At 42.0% G+C, this 16,111-nt stretch overlaps 1 protein-coding gene across 1 annotated transcript in view; it reads left to right on the top strand.

Annotated features, from left to right (window-relative positions):
• Window positions 1-7,864, top strand: part of ilvbl (ilvB (bacterial acetolactate synthase)-like) — a 28,906-nt gene extending 21,042 nt beyond the window's left edge. The window contains exons 10-15 of the mRNA XM_060916230.1: window positions 2,463-2,577; window positions 2,695-2,864; window positions 3,385-3,455; window positions 3,550-3,621; window positions 6,283-6,388; window positions 6,561-7,864. Coding sequence (XP_060772213.1) covers window positions 2,463-2,577; window positions 2,695-2,864; window positions 3,385-3,455; window positions 3,550-3,621; window positions 6,283-6,388; window positions 6,561-6,739 — 713 coding nt within the window. The 3' untranslated portion in view covers window positions 6,740-7,864. The remainder of the gene's footprint in view (window positions 1-2,462; window positions 2,578-2,694; window positions 2,865-3,384; window positions 3,456-3,549; window positions 3,622-6,282; window positions 6,389-6,560) is intronic.
• The last annotated feature ends 8,247 nt before the right edge of the window (window positions 7,865-16,111 follow it).

Raw genomic sequence — 16,111 nt, 5'->3', positions numbered from 1 at the left:
AGTGAACCATGGCCAAGCATTCACCGTCGATAGGCTCCAAACCCTTTATTTAAACTATAATTGAAAACAAGATGAGGCAAAAAGTAGAACTGCCAGAATTCAGTCCACCAACTGGACTTTACGATGCACAGATAAGTACAGGATAAGGCCAACAGCTTGGTGGTTCTGTTTCCATAATGCTTCTTTTATATGATTCATTTCCTTACAGTCCTTCTGGCACACGATCACGCTAAACTCTTCAACACCTGCATTTTCTGCTGTGTACATACCTTCCCTGGCCACTTTAATAGGAACTTGTTGTTGATTCTAAGATCCCTGTTCTTGGCTGCAGGAGTGGAACCCAATGTGTTCTTCTGTCTGCTGTTGCATGCTGAGATGCTTTTCTGCTCACCACGGTTGTAAAGAGTGATTATATGAGTTACTATATCCTTCCTGGCCAAAAAAGTTTGAACCAATCTGTCCATTTCCCTCTGACCCTCTCTTATCAACAAGGTGTTTGTTTGCTTTCCATCCACAGAACTGTCGCTCACTCACTCATGCCCCTTTTCCACCAAATCAGTTCCAGGGCTGGTTCGGGGCCAGTGCTTAGTTTGGAACCGGGTTTTCTGTTTCCACTGACAAAGAACTGGCTCTGGGGCCAGAAAAACCGGTTCCAGGCTAGCACCAACTCTCTGCTGGGCCAGAGGAAAGAACCGCTTACGTCAGCGGGGGGGCGGAGCTGTTAAGACCAACAACAGTAACAAGACCGCGAAAGATCGCCATTTTTAAGCGACGAGAAGCAGCAGCTGTACAAACGCGAAGTCATCCATTATTATTGTTGTTGCTGCTTCTTCTTCTCCATGTTGTTGTTGCTTCGATGTTCGCGCCAAGGTTTATGCAAATGCAGCGACGCAACTGACGTATACAGTGAAGTAATGACGTGGCTCCTCTTAGCACCGTGAGCTATGGAAAAGCAAACTGGTTCTCAGCTGGCTCGCAAGTTGAACGAGTTGTGAACCAGCACCAGTACCGGCCCCGAACCAGCCCTGGAACTGATTTGGTGGAAAAGGGGTATCAGTGTTTTCCGCACCATTCTGTGTAAACTCTAGAGACTGTTGTGTGTGAAAACCCCAGGAGATCAGCAGCTTCTGAAATACTCAAACCAGTCCATTGGGCTCAAACCAACACCCAGACCACAGTGAGAGAAAGTCACACGAAAACTGAGATCACGATTTTTCCCATTCTGATGTTTGAACATTGAAGCTCTTGATTTGGATCTGCATGAGTTTATGCATCAGGGGATCGGCTGATTAAGGAACTGCGTATTCTGATATCTGCTAAAAGAAAAAAAATGCTGGTGTGGTGACTTTTTTTTTTTTTAAATTGACTCTTGGAGTGTGTGCGTATGAACTGATGAACCGTCATCTCGTTCTTGCAATTTGCAAATTTCCCGAAACATCAAATATGGTGAGTTTAATTTATCTAACTACATTCTGTTCTACAAAGTATTTTTAACATGCAGCCTCCAGAGTTTATTTAAGCATGTGGAGCTGTTCCTGAAGGGCAGCCTTGATGATTTAGTTTTATCTGTATAGCTTTTTAACAATCGACATTTTAGCCACACTGGCAGGTAAAAACTGTTTCAGACAACACGAGGAGGAAATTTTTGAAAGGATCCAAGCTCTAAAAGGAATCCATTCTCTTGTGAAGGACATAGGTTATAAATCATTACTCTTCTACATACAGTCACGAGTGTTGAAAAGGTGCCCTGTATCAGCCATGAGGGAAACTGATGAAGGAAAAGTTCATCAGATTGAGACATGAGTAACATGTGTGCTTGAGTCCCTTTTCTGTGTGAACCATTCAGATTAATTCCTGGGTGTCCCACTGGGCATGTGTGTGTTTCAAGACGTTCACCAAGACACCATGTGTATATTACATCTCATCTCATCTCATCTCATCTCATCTCATTATCTGTAGCCGCTTTATCCTTCTACAGGGTCGCAGGCGAGCTGGATCCTATCCCAGCTGACTACGGGTGAAAGGCGGGGTTCACCCTGGACAAGTCGCCAGGTCATCACAGGGCTGACACATAGACACAGACAACCATTCACACTCACATTCACACCTACGCTCAATTTAGAGTCACCAGTTAACCTAACCTGCATGTCTTTGGACTGTGGGGGAAACCGGAGCACCCGGAGGAAACCCACGCGGACACGGGGAGAACATGCAAACTCCACACAGAAAGGCCCTCGCCGGCCACGGGGCTCGAACCCAGGACCTTCTTGCTGTGAGGCGACAGCGCTAACCACTACACCACCGTGCCGCCTGTGTATATTACATATTTACATTATTAGAACAAACATACTTATTTTCATAAGCTCACAGTCGGACCATGGAGCCTGTGATGTGACCACCTTCTTCTTAATCATAGATAAATAACGTTTTAAAAATGAAAAATGTTGGTACTGTTCTTTCAGGTGATGTTGGTTCCTTCTTGCTGCAACTGTCAAAGGGCTTGGTGGGACACAGATGTTCTAAAGAATGGCTTCAGTGCCTGAAGGATCGGGACAAGACAAAAGAGAAGGCAAACAGGTTAGGCCACTATTGTGGGAGGTAGCGTGAAGGATGTGGACATCCTGTGGGTGTTGTTTTCACTTGCCAAAACTGTCAGTCTGATCTTTTGGATAATGTAATGCTTTCCCCTCGTAGAGATAAGGCCCATGAGAAGGTGGAGCGGCATCTGAATCCTCTGAGTGTCCTGCATTGTGTTGATGAGCTCCTGGTGGAAGACAGTATCATTGTTGCTGATGGAGGAGACTTTGTAGGCACTGCTGCTTACATAATGAGACCACGAGGACCCCTCTGCTGGCTGGACCCAGGTCAGAACCATGGGCAAGGTTCACACTGACCAACACTGACTGTTGTAGAAAAATAAACCTCGTTTTCAATAACTTGACGCAATGGAGGCCACTTAGTTTGCCTATTTATTAAAGTGTACTTAAGGCAGACAGACAACTTGACGGTGATCTACCAGCAGGCAACCAGTTCCCCATCGTGCCTTAGAGCCCTCATTAGATCTCGGGCAGGCCTTGTGCAATGCCTTTGGGAGTAAGACTGGGTTGAGTCACAGCGTGATATGTTTGAACATGTCTGAGGTGAATCCATGTGGCGTAGAACATCGAGCGACAACATATTTTTACCTCAAATTTTGTACCAGAAAGTTCTTAAGTCTTCCTTCCGTCAGCTTTTAAATTTCTCGTCTTGTCCTGGATGAAGATCTAAAAGATCGTATCTCTGGTATATATATATTCCTAAAAATAAATAACTAAATTGCCTGTAGTATGGTATGTGTCTGGGCTTTCAAAGGCATCCAATCTCATGGACCTGTGTTCTCTCCAGGGGCTTTTGGGACTCTTGGTGTTGGAGGAGGTTTTGCCCTGGGAGCAAAGCTCTGTCGTCCTGACTCGGAGGTAGGCTCTAACCAAGAGAAACTTCACTTGTATGATGTATCGGTCATGGAAAGGAGGCTTTATTGTGGGGAAACTGACGATGTCTCATTCTTAGGTATGGATTGTTTATGGTGACGGTTCCCTTGGTTACAGCGTGGCAGAATTTGATACTTTCACCAGACACAAGGTATAAAATCATGTTCAACAGCCAACCAAGTGTCAGGGTTGTCGAATGAAAGCAATTTGTAAATCCTTTAGAAATTATTTCCATGAATAAATGGCACAAGATTGAAATTTCATTCACATATAGAGGATATTACATGGTGGTGCAAAGATATGAAGTTTATCTTCAAGTGGTGAATGTATGCATCACGAGAAGATAAACTTCATGTCTCTGTTCCACCGTGTAATGTTCTTTGTATTATATGGACACACCCACAAAAAAATATGCAAGTCAATCAAAAGAATTTCAATTTTGAACCGGTTCGCCATTTTGACAACGCGCATCTAGTCAGCGGGAAAACACTAGGAGTGAAATATTGGGAATTATTATACATATAGGACATTTTTTGACTGAATAAAAACGTGTTCTATTCCCTTCTAGTGGGTTTCATTTATTTGGTTTGATAGCATGCAATATTGTTAGCATATCGCTTATCCTACGTGTATTACATCACTCTACCCAATGGAGAATGAGCATTGAATATGGTTTACAATATTGCATGGTTGTCAAGACAACATGATGTCACACGTCGGAGCTGATGCGAATATCCAGTGAGAAAAAATGTTCTGTTGCGCATGCGCAGAAGCATTTATTTGTTCACCGGGAAAGAAAAAGGCACATTGAACACCTGAAAGGCTCCGAAAACTTCATTAGATATTCTTCACGCATATTTACAAGCATTGGCGAGCTGATACTATTAGAGCTGGGACTGGAGCTCAGCCAAAACTGAGCCAGACACCAAAAAAGCAACAGGGTGAAGGATTTTGTAAGGGATTAGCGTCAGGCTGCCAGGTCGCGCCGTTGCGTGTAGCTGTTGATGTTGATTTGAAAAGTAACTCAGTAAATTCCACAGGGAAATGAATCCTTAAGTCTGCGTGAAAAATACTGTAGCCAGCGTGCAGCGTGGAAGAAGAGTCTGGAGACAGAAATCTTAGTTTCTCGGTCGTTAGCCTGTGCTACTTGCTCTCGATAGATAGCACTGGCTTGACTGCTTTATTAGCATTCGCTAACACTACTGATGAACGCTACACCGGCTGGAAGGCGACTTCACTGCTGCGCTGACGGCGCCGACTTGCGGTTAAACTTATGTTGGCCTTCAAGAAAGCCGAGGGTGATACATTTTTGGTCCCTCCCACTATAAATTAAAATCTGATTGGTTAATTCATCTGTCACTTCCTACATAAACACACACTGCCATGGCCTTCTGTCCCGGCAGTGAAGTCCTAACCAATGAGTGAGCAGCTCTAAACTCTTCTCAGCCTAGAGACAACAAACAAAACGATCTCGTTGGAGAAATCGATTTTAATGTTTTCAGGACAGTAACCCTTTCATTTCTGAAGCACATTTGATAGGAAATGAGGCCAAAGTAGAAGAGAATAATTATAATGAAATTATGAAAGAAATTAAAGAAATTAAATATAACATTTGAAATGCTGATATGTTTGGGCTTCTCTGAAGACCTAGAAGGCCCTGATGGCTCCCTTCTGATTACAAGAGAGAAACACACCAACGGACATCGAAAAACTGGAAAAGAGAGTGTGTATGTACACTACCGTTCAAAAGTTTGGGGTCACTTTGAAATGTCCTTATTTTTGAAAGAAAAGCACTGTTCTTTTCAATGAAGATCACTTTAAACTAATCAGAAATCCACTCTATACATTGCTAATGTGGTAAATGACTATTCTAGCTGCAAATGTGTGGTTTTTGGTGCAATATCTCCATAGGTGTATAGAGGCCCATTTCCAGCAACTCTCACTCCAGTGTTCTAATGGTACAATGTGTTTGCTCATTGCCTCAGAAGGCTAATGGATGATTAGAAAACCCTTGTACAATCATGTTAGCACAGCTGAAAACAGTTGAGCTCTTTAGAGAAGCTATAAAACTGACCTTCCTTTGAGCAGATTGAGTTTCTGGAGCATCACATTTGTGGGGTCGATTAAATGCTCAAAATGGCCAGAAAAATGTCTCGACTATATTTTCTATTCATTTTACAACTTATGGTGGGAAATAAAAGTGTGACTTTTCATGGAAAACACTAAATTGTCTGGGTGACCCCAAACTTTTGAATGGTAGTGTAATAATAATAATAATAATATTGGCTGTTTTTTTGTGGTATATCAGATATACTCTTCTTCGACTCGTTCAGTATCATGCTAGCTGAATGAAATATATCTGATAGACCACTCAAAGCCAGCCAATATTATTTAAATACGTCACTCAGATCCGCGATGTATTTCTTCTGAAAAATGTGGCCCAACGTGTTCAAGCCAACGTGTGATTTTCTTTTTATTATATCGACACATTCATAGACAAAAAGGATTGACATTTATCAAAACAATTAATTGATTTCCTCACGAGTGACGTATAGAGATTTATATCACGGTTTTGGTTCTCCATGTCCCAGATGGAGCTCGTATGAAAAACACGAGTGGTGTACTGTATTTCCCAGTAAAACACTCGTGTCTGTGTAATATATATGTTTATGTGACACCTTGGTAATTACCACAATCGTAATATTGAGAATAAAACTCCCTTAGTAACATAAAATAATTAACTGATGCTACTATTTTTTATATACTGTATAATTACATTGACTTTTTTTTCCTTCTTCTTCTCCTTTGCCAGACTCCTGTAATTGCACTCGTGGGAAATGATGCTTGTTGGAGTCAGATCTCTCGGGAACAGGTGCCCCTGCTTGGCAGCAATGTAGCTTGTGGCCTCGCATTTACAGGTAATGTGTTCTGTTTCCTACGAGTTTATACTAACTTGTGGGTACAAGTGACAAATTACATCTTCCAGCACTGTGCCATTTTTCTCACCCAGACTTTTCTTCGGCCATATTTCAGTGTTGATGACAAGCTTGAGATGATATTCTGGGTTTTTTTTGTTTGTTTTTATTCCAGATTATCACGTTGTTGCCGATGGTTACGGTGGTAAAGGTTACCTGATTGGCCGGGAAGACGAGTCGCGTCTTGAAAGCATTGTAAAAGAAGCACAGAAGGAGTGTAAAGAGGGCAAGGCAGTATTACTGAACGTACTCATCGGGAAAACCAACTTCCGAGATGGTTCTATTTCTGTGTAGAGATCCTGTACTCCACCGACTGAGATCCTGAGAACCTGTCACTCGCATGTGCTTTATTTAGTGTAATGTGCATTAAGCAGTAAAGATACGAGCAGACGGTAAAAACAGACGGGCGCTGGAAACCTCCACGGCTTTAGTATTGATCTTTCAAAAGAATTACTGTTTTCAGGTCAGGAAGTTTTTCCTGCTTTATGCTTTATTTAGTATTTTTTTAGAATGATTTCCTGAAGATTTACTGTTTGTATTCACTAAAAAAGGAAATAATTTTGTTTTTAAGTAATAACCATTAACTAAAGATTGTTCAACATTTCAAGATAAAGGGAGTTGAATTGAGGCTTTAAGATTTTTTTATGTTGTTTATACTAATTAAATTATTAATTATGTTGAAAGACAAGAGACATGACATTTTATTGTAATATTAATGTTGTTTACAAAAACTAATGTTGAATTACAGTACCAGTCAAAAGTTTGTACACCCCATCCTCTACTCCATTCACAGGTTGTTTTTTTTCTTCTGTATTGTGACTATTTTCTACACTGTAGAACAAAACTGAAGACATCAAACACTATGAAATAACATCTGGACCATATCTGGAATGATGTAGTAAAACAAAAGTGTTAAAAAACAAAATGCGTTTGATATTTTAGATTCTTCAGCGTATCCAGCGTTTCCCTTGATGACGCTTTACACACTCTTGGCATTCTCTTAAGCAGCTTCATGAGGGAGTCACCTGGAATACTTTTCAATTAACAGGTGTGTCGCATCAAAAGTTAATTAGTTGACGAGTTTCTTGCCTTCTTAATGCGTTTGAGATCAAACAGTAAATAATAAAAATACAAATAATAAAATAGCCCTATTGAACACCACAACTGTAGTAATCCATATTATGTCAAGAACCGAGCAACTAAGTAAAGAGAAACGACATCCATCATTACTTTGACCTGAAGTGACTTTTCTTTATTTTCATTAATTAAAAAACACTGAATTAGAAGGGGTGTCCAAACTTTTACTGGTACGGTATGTGTCAAAATATTTTATTATATAAGTGTAAACAAGAATGTTGCACAACTCATGTTTAATTTCACATTATTGTAACATCATAATTAAATTTGAGTTACCAGTCAGCAGTTGATTCAAGAACGTATTAATCCACGCATTTGATGATGGACAAATTATTAAATGCAACCAGAACATCTTTAAATAATATTGGCTGGTGTTGAGTGGTATATCAGATACATTCCATTCAGCGAGCATGACACTGAACAAATCAAAAACAAGTTCAATATCATGCCAGCTGAATGGAATATATCTGATATACCATGAAAAAAGCCATTATTATTATTATTATTATTATTATTATGCATACACACACTCTTTTCTAGTTATCGATGTCCATCGATATGTTTTTCTCTTGTAAATAGGCGTGAAGAATATCTAATGAAGTTTTGGGAGCCTTTCGGGTGTTCAGCGTGCCTTTCTCTTTCCTGGCGAATAAAGAAATGCTTGTGTGCATGCGCAGCAGAAACCTCTCATTGGATATTCACATCAGCTCCGACGTGTGACGTCATGTTGTCTTGACAATCATGCAATATCGTAAACCATATTCAACACTCGTTCTCCATTGGGTAGAGTGACGTAATGCATGTAGGATAAGCGATATGCTAACAATATTGCATGCTATCAAACCAAATGAATGAAACCTGCTAGAAGGGAATAGAGCACGTTTTTATTCCATCGAAAAAGTGTCCTGTATGTCGACATGGGGTAATCGTGATTGTAATCATCGTAATAATCGTAATTTTACTCAGGAAACATGATGTATTTGTAATCATAGGTACCAATAATGGTAATCATATAAGTATAACAAAATTACATGATGGTAAAAATATAAGTGAAGAACATTGGTTCCTTGTGTATACTGAACATCTTTGGTCCATTTACCTGCAAAGTCAGTAGACTTTAACTCTCTGGGGTCTGAGGGTATTTTCTGTCACTCTAATGATTTTGGTATGCTCCGAGTTTGTTGTCAATTTCAACAAATCGAAGCAGTATTTTCAAAGTCAAGTTTATTTCTATAGCGCTTTTAACAATAAACATTGTCGCAAAGCAGCTTTACAGAATTTGAACGACTTAAAACATGAGCTAATTTTATCCCTAATCTATCCCCAATGATGAAGCCTGTGGCGACGGTGGCAAGGAAAAACTCCCTCAGACGACATGAGGAAGAAACCTCGAGAGGAACCAGACTCAAAAGGGAACCCATCCTCATTTGGGCAACAACAGACAGCCTGACTATAACATTAACAGTTTTAACATGAAGTCAGTTTCGTTGATGTTATAAACTCTTCATTGATGGAAACTTGAGTGCAAAACTGTTCATGACAACTGCAGTCCTAAAGTTAGCAAGTCAACTGTCGTCCTCAGCCATAAAAGCATTACTGTAAGAGTCCAGAGCGTCCTCCAGGTGTGACTTTCAACTGTCCTCATGGGGCCGTCCTCCACAGGAGCGATGCAATGAGACTCCAACCAGACACAGGACACCAGGATGGATCAGGCAGGTCCGAGGGGCAGAAGAGGTTCAGCATCTCGATCCCAGGACCGACATGTAACTCAGAGGGACAGATTTTTTTTTGGGGGGGGGGGGGGGGGAAGAGAAAACACAGGTTGTTAGGTATGCCCTAAAAATGACACAAGTATTAAGTTTGTGTGGTAGGCTCGCAGAGACGAGAGTCCTGACATCAGGCATAATACACAACAATGGCATGTTAATATGGTTAAAAAATATCATGATCTGCTCTGGCTGGATGCTTGATTGGGTGATGGGAGCACACTCCTCAGCAATGATGGGATGCAGATGGGACCCTTAGGGCTGGCCAAGACAATTCAGTTACATTTCACCGGGTCTGGGACATGCGACAGAATGTCTGACGGCCGATTCCCTGCAGGCTACGATAGCCAGTCGAGGTCTCCACCCTCTCCACCAAAAGATTTCCTGTTGACTCCATGTAACTCAGAAGGACAGATTTGGGGGGAGGGAGGGAGACAGAGGGAGAGAAAACACAGGTGGTTAGGTATGCCCAATGTCACCTGAATAAGTAGGAACAGTATACATATTGCACTGAGTACAAGCAGGGACTCCGGCAACTAACTATGCCAGCATAACTAAAAGGGGAGAGCCAGAAGGTAACACAGGCATGAGGGGCCCCGGGACATAAAGCAGCAGCCACTACACCGTCAACAAACTCGAGTGAGCAAGTGAGTGGGGACTGACAGCATCCATACATCCCAGTTTACCAAAACACTCTGAGGATCCTCCAGATCTACTCCTTTACCTCATAAACACCATTAACACAAGGCTTGACTAAACAGATATGTTTTCAGCCAAGACTTAAACACTGAGACTGTGTCTGATTCCCGAACATTACTTGGAAGGCTGTTCCATAACTGTGGGGCTTTGTAAGAAAAGGCTCCGCCCCCTGATGTAGCCTTCACTATACGAGGTACCAGCAGATAGCCTGCACCTTTTGATCCAAGTAGGCGTGGCGGGTCATAGAGGAGCAGAAGTTCACTCAGGTACTGTGGTGCGAGAACATTCAGTTCTTTAAAGGTCAATAGTCGTATTTTATAATCAATACGAAATTTGATTGGGAGCCAATGCAGTGTGGATAAGACAGGCGTGATGGGGTCATATTTTCTAGTTCTAGTAAGGACTCTTGCTGCTGCATTTTGAACTAACTGGAGCTTGTTTATGCTCTTATTGTAACATCCAGACAGTAAGGCATTACAATAATCCAACCTGGAGGTAACGAAAGCATGAACTAGTTTTTCCACGTCATGTAGTGACATTAAATTTCTTACCTTAGCAATATTTCTGAGATGAAAGAAAGCTATCCCGGTGATGTTATCAATGTGAGTTTCGAATGAAAGACTGGAGTCAATAATCACTCCGAGGTCTTTTACTGCTGCACGTGAAGAAACAGAAAGGCCATCCAGAGTTACTGTGTAATCAGAAAACTTGCTTCTAGCTGCATGTGGTCCGAGTACAAGTACTTCAGTCTTGTCAGAGTTAAGCAGAAGGAAGTTAATAAGCATCCAGTGTCTAATGTCCTTCACACATTCCTCAATTCTATTAAGCTGGTGTCTCTCATCAGGTTTTGCAGAAACATACAACTGTGTGTCATCAGCATAACAGTGGAAACTAATACAATGTTTATGAATAATATCATCCAGAGGTAACATATATAAAGAAAAAAGCAGTGGACCCAAGACAGAACCTTGTGGAACACCAAACTTTACCTCAGTATGTCTAGAAATATCACCATTTATATCAACATACTGATAGCGATCAGTTAAATAAGAGCTGAGCCAGGAGAGGGCCGTTCCCTTAACTCCCACAACATTTTCTAGTCTATCCAGAAGAATGGAATGATCAATGGTATCAAATGCTGCACTAAGGTCAAGCAACACAAGCAGCGAGACACAGCCCTGATCAGACGCCAACAGTAGGTCGTTTACTACTTTAACCAGAGCTGTCTCTGTGCTATGATGAGGTCTAAATCCTGACTGATACATTTCATGGATGTTATTCCTATGTAAATATGAGCATAACTGCTGTGCCACAGCTTTTTCAAGGATCTTGGAGATAAAGGGGAGGTTTGATATTGGCCGATAATTGGACAGCTGACAGGGATCAAGGTCAGGTTTTTTAATCAGGGGTTTGATAACTGCTAGTTTAAAGGATTTGGGTACATAGCCAATCATGAGAGAGGAATTTATTATTTTTAGAAGCGGTTCAATTACTTCAGGTATTATCTGTTTGAATAGACGTGTAGGTAAGGGATCTAGTACGCAAGTTGAGGCTTTTGATGCGGAGATTAATGAAAGTAATTCAGTTTCTTTAAGGGGAGTAAAACATTCTAACTGATGATCTGATACAGTTATATTGTTAACTACAGGGTCACTTACATTGTCTGACCTTAAATTAGTAGTCTGAATTTTTTGTCGGATATTCTCAATTTTGTCATTAAAAAAATTCCTGAAATCGTTACTATTACATACTGCAGGTGTGCATGAGTCTATAGTGGACTTATTCCTGCTTAATTTTGCTACAGTATTAAATAGGAATCTAGTGACTTTTTTGTATTCAGCACAAGTCCAGCTACAGTGCCTTGCAAAAGTATTCATACCCCTTGAACTTTTTCACATTTTTCCACCTTACAACCACGAACTTAAAAGTTTTTTATTGAGATTTTATGTGATAGACCAACACAGAGTAGCACATAATTGTGAAGTGAAATGAAAATGATAAATGGTTTTCAAAATTTTAAACAAATAAAAATCTGAAAAATGTGGTGTGCATTAGTATTCAGCCCCCCTGCGTCAATACTTTGTAGAGCCACCTTTTGCTGCAATTACAGCTGCAAGTCTTTTGTGGTGTGTCTCTACCAGCTTTGCACATCTAGACACTGAAATTTTTGCCCATTCTTCTTTGCAAAATAGCTCAAGCTCAGCCAGATTGGATGGAGAGCGTCTGTGAACAGCAATTTTCAAGTCTTGCCACAGATGCTCAGTGGGATTTAGGTCTGGACTTTGACTGGGCCATTCTAACACATGAATATTCTTTGATCTAAACCATTCCATTGTAGCTCTGGCTGTATGTTTAGGGTCATTGTCTTGCTGGAAGGTGAATCTCCTTCCCAGTCTCAAGTCTTTTGCAGCCTCCAACAGGTTTTCTTCCAGGATTGCTCTGTATTTAGCTCCATCCATCTTCCCATCAACTCTGACCAGCTTCCCTGTCCCTGCTGGAGAAAAGCATCCCCATAGCATGATGCTGCCACCACCATGTTTCACAGGGGGGATGGTGTGTGCAGGGTGATGAGCAGTGTTAGTTTTCCGCCACACATAGCGCTTTGCATTTAGGCCAAAAAGTTCAACTTTGGTCTCATCTGACCAAAGCACCTTCTTCCACATGTTTGCTGTGTTTCCACATGGCTTCTGGCAAACTGCAAACGGGACTTTTTAATGCTTGTCTTTCAACAATGGCTTTCTTCTTGCCACTCTTCCAAAAAGGCCAGATTTGTGGAGTGTACGACTTCTAGTTGTCCTGTGCACAGATTCTCCCACCTGAGCTGTGGATTTCTGCAGCTCCTCCAGAGTGATCATGGGCCTCTTGGCTGCTTCTCTGACCAGTGCTCTCCTTGCTCGCTCTGTCAGTTTAGGTGGACGGCCATGTCTTGGTAGGTTTGCAGTTGTGCCATACTTTTTCCATTTTTGAATGATGGATTGAACAGTGCTTCTTGAGATGTTCAGAGCTTGGGATATTTTTTTATAACCTAACCCTGCTTTAAACTTCTCCAGAACTTTATCCCTGACCTGTTTGGTGAGTTCTTTGGTCTTCATGATGCTGTTTGTTCTTCAGTGTTCTCTAACAAACCACTGAGGCCTTCACAGAACAAGTGTATTTATGCTGAGAGTAAATTACACACAGTAGGACTCTATTAACTAATTAGATGACTTCTGAAGGCAATTGATTGCACTGGATTGTATTTAGAGGTATCAGAGTACAGGGGGCTGAATACTAATGCACACCACATTTTTCAGATTTTTATTTGTTTAAAATTTTGAAGACCATTTAGCATTTTCGTTTCACTTCACAATTATGTGCTACTCTGTGTTGGTCTATCACATAAAATCTCAATAAAAAACTTTTAAGTTCGTGGTTGTAAGGTGGAAAAATGTGAAAAAGTTCAAGGGGTATGAATACTTTTGCAAGGCACTGTACAATAATATCTATGTAGTATGTATGTTATGATTGTACTTTTAAAAAAACAGATAAATGAAGATGTTGTAAAATGCAGTTTTAGAACTGTGTTGGAATGTGTGAAAAAACATGACCTTACCCATTGTTCATCCAACGTGTGAAACCCATAATGAAGACAATAAAAGTATGGCCAGAGGGGACAGACTCTGTGCTGCAGGACCAGTTCAAACACACAGACTGGAATATGTTTGCCATTCAAGCAATCTGTCACTCCCACACAGACATTGAGAGCTACGCTTCCTCTGTACAGCCAGAGCTGACCTGAAGTGTGGCATCAAGAAGGCCAAGCACTGCTACAAACAGAAGGTTGAGGAGCATTTCTCCAACTCCAACCCTCGATGTATGTGGCAAGGCATTCAGGTCATCAGCGACTACAAGTCCAACAACCTTTCCCCCCCATCCTCTGATATCTCCTTTCTCAACGAGCTCAACAATTTCTATGCTTGGTTTGAGAAGGACAACCAGGAGTCTGCATCCAGGGCAAGGCTGACTACAGACCACCAACCCCTAACACTCTCCCTCAATGATGTTAAAGCAGTGCTGAGCAGGATCAATCCACATAAAGCTGCAGGCCCTGATGGCATCCCCGGACATGTGCTCAGAGCATGTGCTGGGGAGCTGGCGGGGGTCCTGACAGACTTATTCAACATGTCTTTGGCCCATGCTGTTGTTCCGACCTGCTTCAAGACCACCTCCATTGTGCCAGTACCAAAACACTCCACTCCAACATGTCTCAACGACTACCGTCCAGTAGCACTCACCCCCATCATTACAAAGTGTTTAGAGCAGCTGGTCCTGACACATCTCAATTCCTGTCTTCCCCCCCACCCTGGACCCCCACCAATTTGCCTACCGCAAGAACAGGAGCACAGAAGATGCAGTCTCCCTAGCACTGCACTCTGTCCTCTCGCACCTGGATAATGGCAACACATAAGCCAGAATGCTGTTCATAGACTTCAGTTCAGCATTTAACACTCTCATCCCCTCTAAGCTCATCACCAAACTCATAGATCAGGGCATCAGTGCTCCCATCTGCAACTGGTTGTTGGATTTTCTAACCAACAGGCCCCAACATGTTCATTTAGACCATCACTGCTCCTCCACCCTTATCATAACACCGGCTCTACTCCCTTTTTACTCATGACTGCAGACCTGTACATTACACTAACACCATCATCAAGTTTGCGGATGACACCACAGTGATGGGCCTCATCAAGGACAACAATGAGTCAGCCTACAGGGAGGAGGTGGACCGCCTGGCTGTGTGGTGTAGTGAGAACAACCTGCTGCTCAACACCAATAAGACCAAGGAGCTCATCGTGGACTTCAGGAGGAATGCTGACACACACACACACACCCATCCACATCAACGGTGCAGCAGTGGAGCGTGTGACCAGCTTCAAATTCCTGGGGATCCACATCTCGCAGGACCCCACCTGGACAACCAACTGCTCCAACTTGGTCAAGGCTTACCAGCGTCTCTTTTTCTTGAGGACTGAAGAAAAACCACCTCTCTTCAGACATTCTGGTAAACTTCTACCGTTGTACCATTGAGAGCATCCTAACCAACTGTATTAGAGTGTGGTATAGGAACTGCTCTGTCTCGGACCGTAAGGCACTGCAGAGGGCGGTGAAGATTGCCCAGCGTGTCGCGGGAGCCTCAGTTCCTGCTATTGAGGATGTCTACAGGAAGCAATGTCTTAGTAGAGCCTCAACAAAGAGAGAACATCAACAAAGACTCCTGCCATCCAGCACACAAACTGTTCACTCTCCTGCCCTCTGGAAGGCGCTACAGGAGCCTTCGGACCAAAACCACCAGGTTCAGGAACAGTTTTTTTCCTTCAGCTCTCTCACCCCATGTTCCCCCCCCCCTCCCCCCCCCCCCCATACTCATCAACAACCCCCCCCAAACAAACTGAATTGACTTGAACTGACTTCATTGCGCTATCATTATTTGCACTACTGTTTATTCATACTGTGTTTTGTATATACTGCAAATATCTATGTATTATACCATTGCACTACAGTTCGTTCATATTGCAACATTTTGAACATACTGTAAATATCTATCATATCATTATACCATTCCATACCTGTAATTCCTGTACATTTATATGTATGTATATTACACTAATGCTATTTACTGCTATGCACTTCTGGTTAGATGCAATCTGCATTTCATTGCCTTGTATCTGTGACATATGCAATGACAATAAAGTTGAATCTAATCTAATCTAGTCTAATCTAATCTAATTGTGTCGAACCGTTTTGGTCACCTGAGGTGATTTTGTTCAGTCTGAGGAATGGATCAAACACAAAAACTTAAATCTGCTCCACTGATTTGGACAACTAACTCGCCATCAAAAAATTTTATGTCCTATTATTTTGGGATAAAGGGTTGGCAGTGGAGGGGCGGCACGGTGGTGTAGTGGTTAGCGCTGTCGCCTCACAGCAAGAAGGTCCGGGTTCGAGCCCCGTGGCCGGCGAGGGCCTTTCTGTGTGGAGTTTGCATGTTCTCCCCGTGTCCGCGTGGGTTTCCTCCGGGTGCTCC

Source organism: Neoarius graeffei, chromosome 3 (genome assembly GCF_027579695.1).
Source record: "Neoarius graeffei isolate fNeoGra1 chromosome 3, fNeoGra1.pri, whole genome shotgun sequence".
NCBI classification, from domain to species: Eukaryota; Metazoa; Chordata; class Actinopteri; order Siluriformes; family Ariidae; genus Neoarius; species Neoarius graeffei.
Note: the sequence above shows the minus strand (reverse complement) of the source record. Positions and strands in the feature narration are given on the sequence as shown.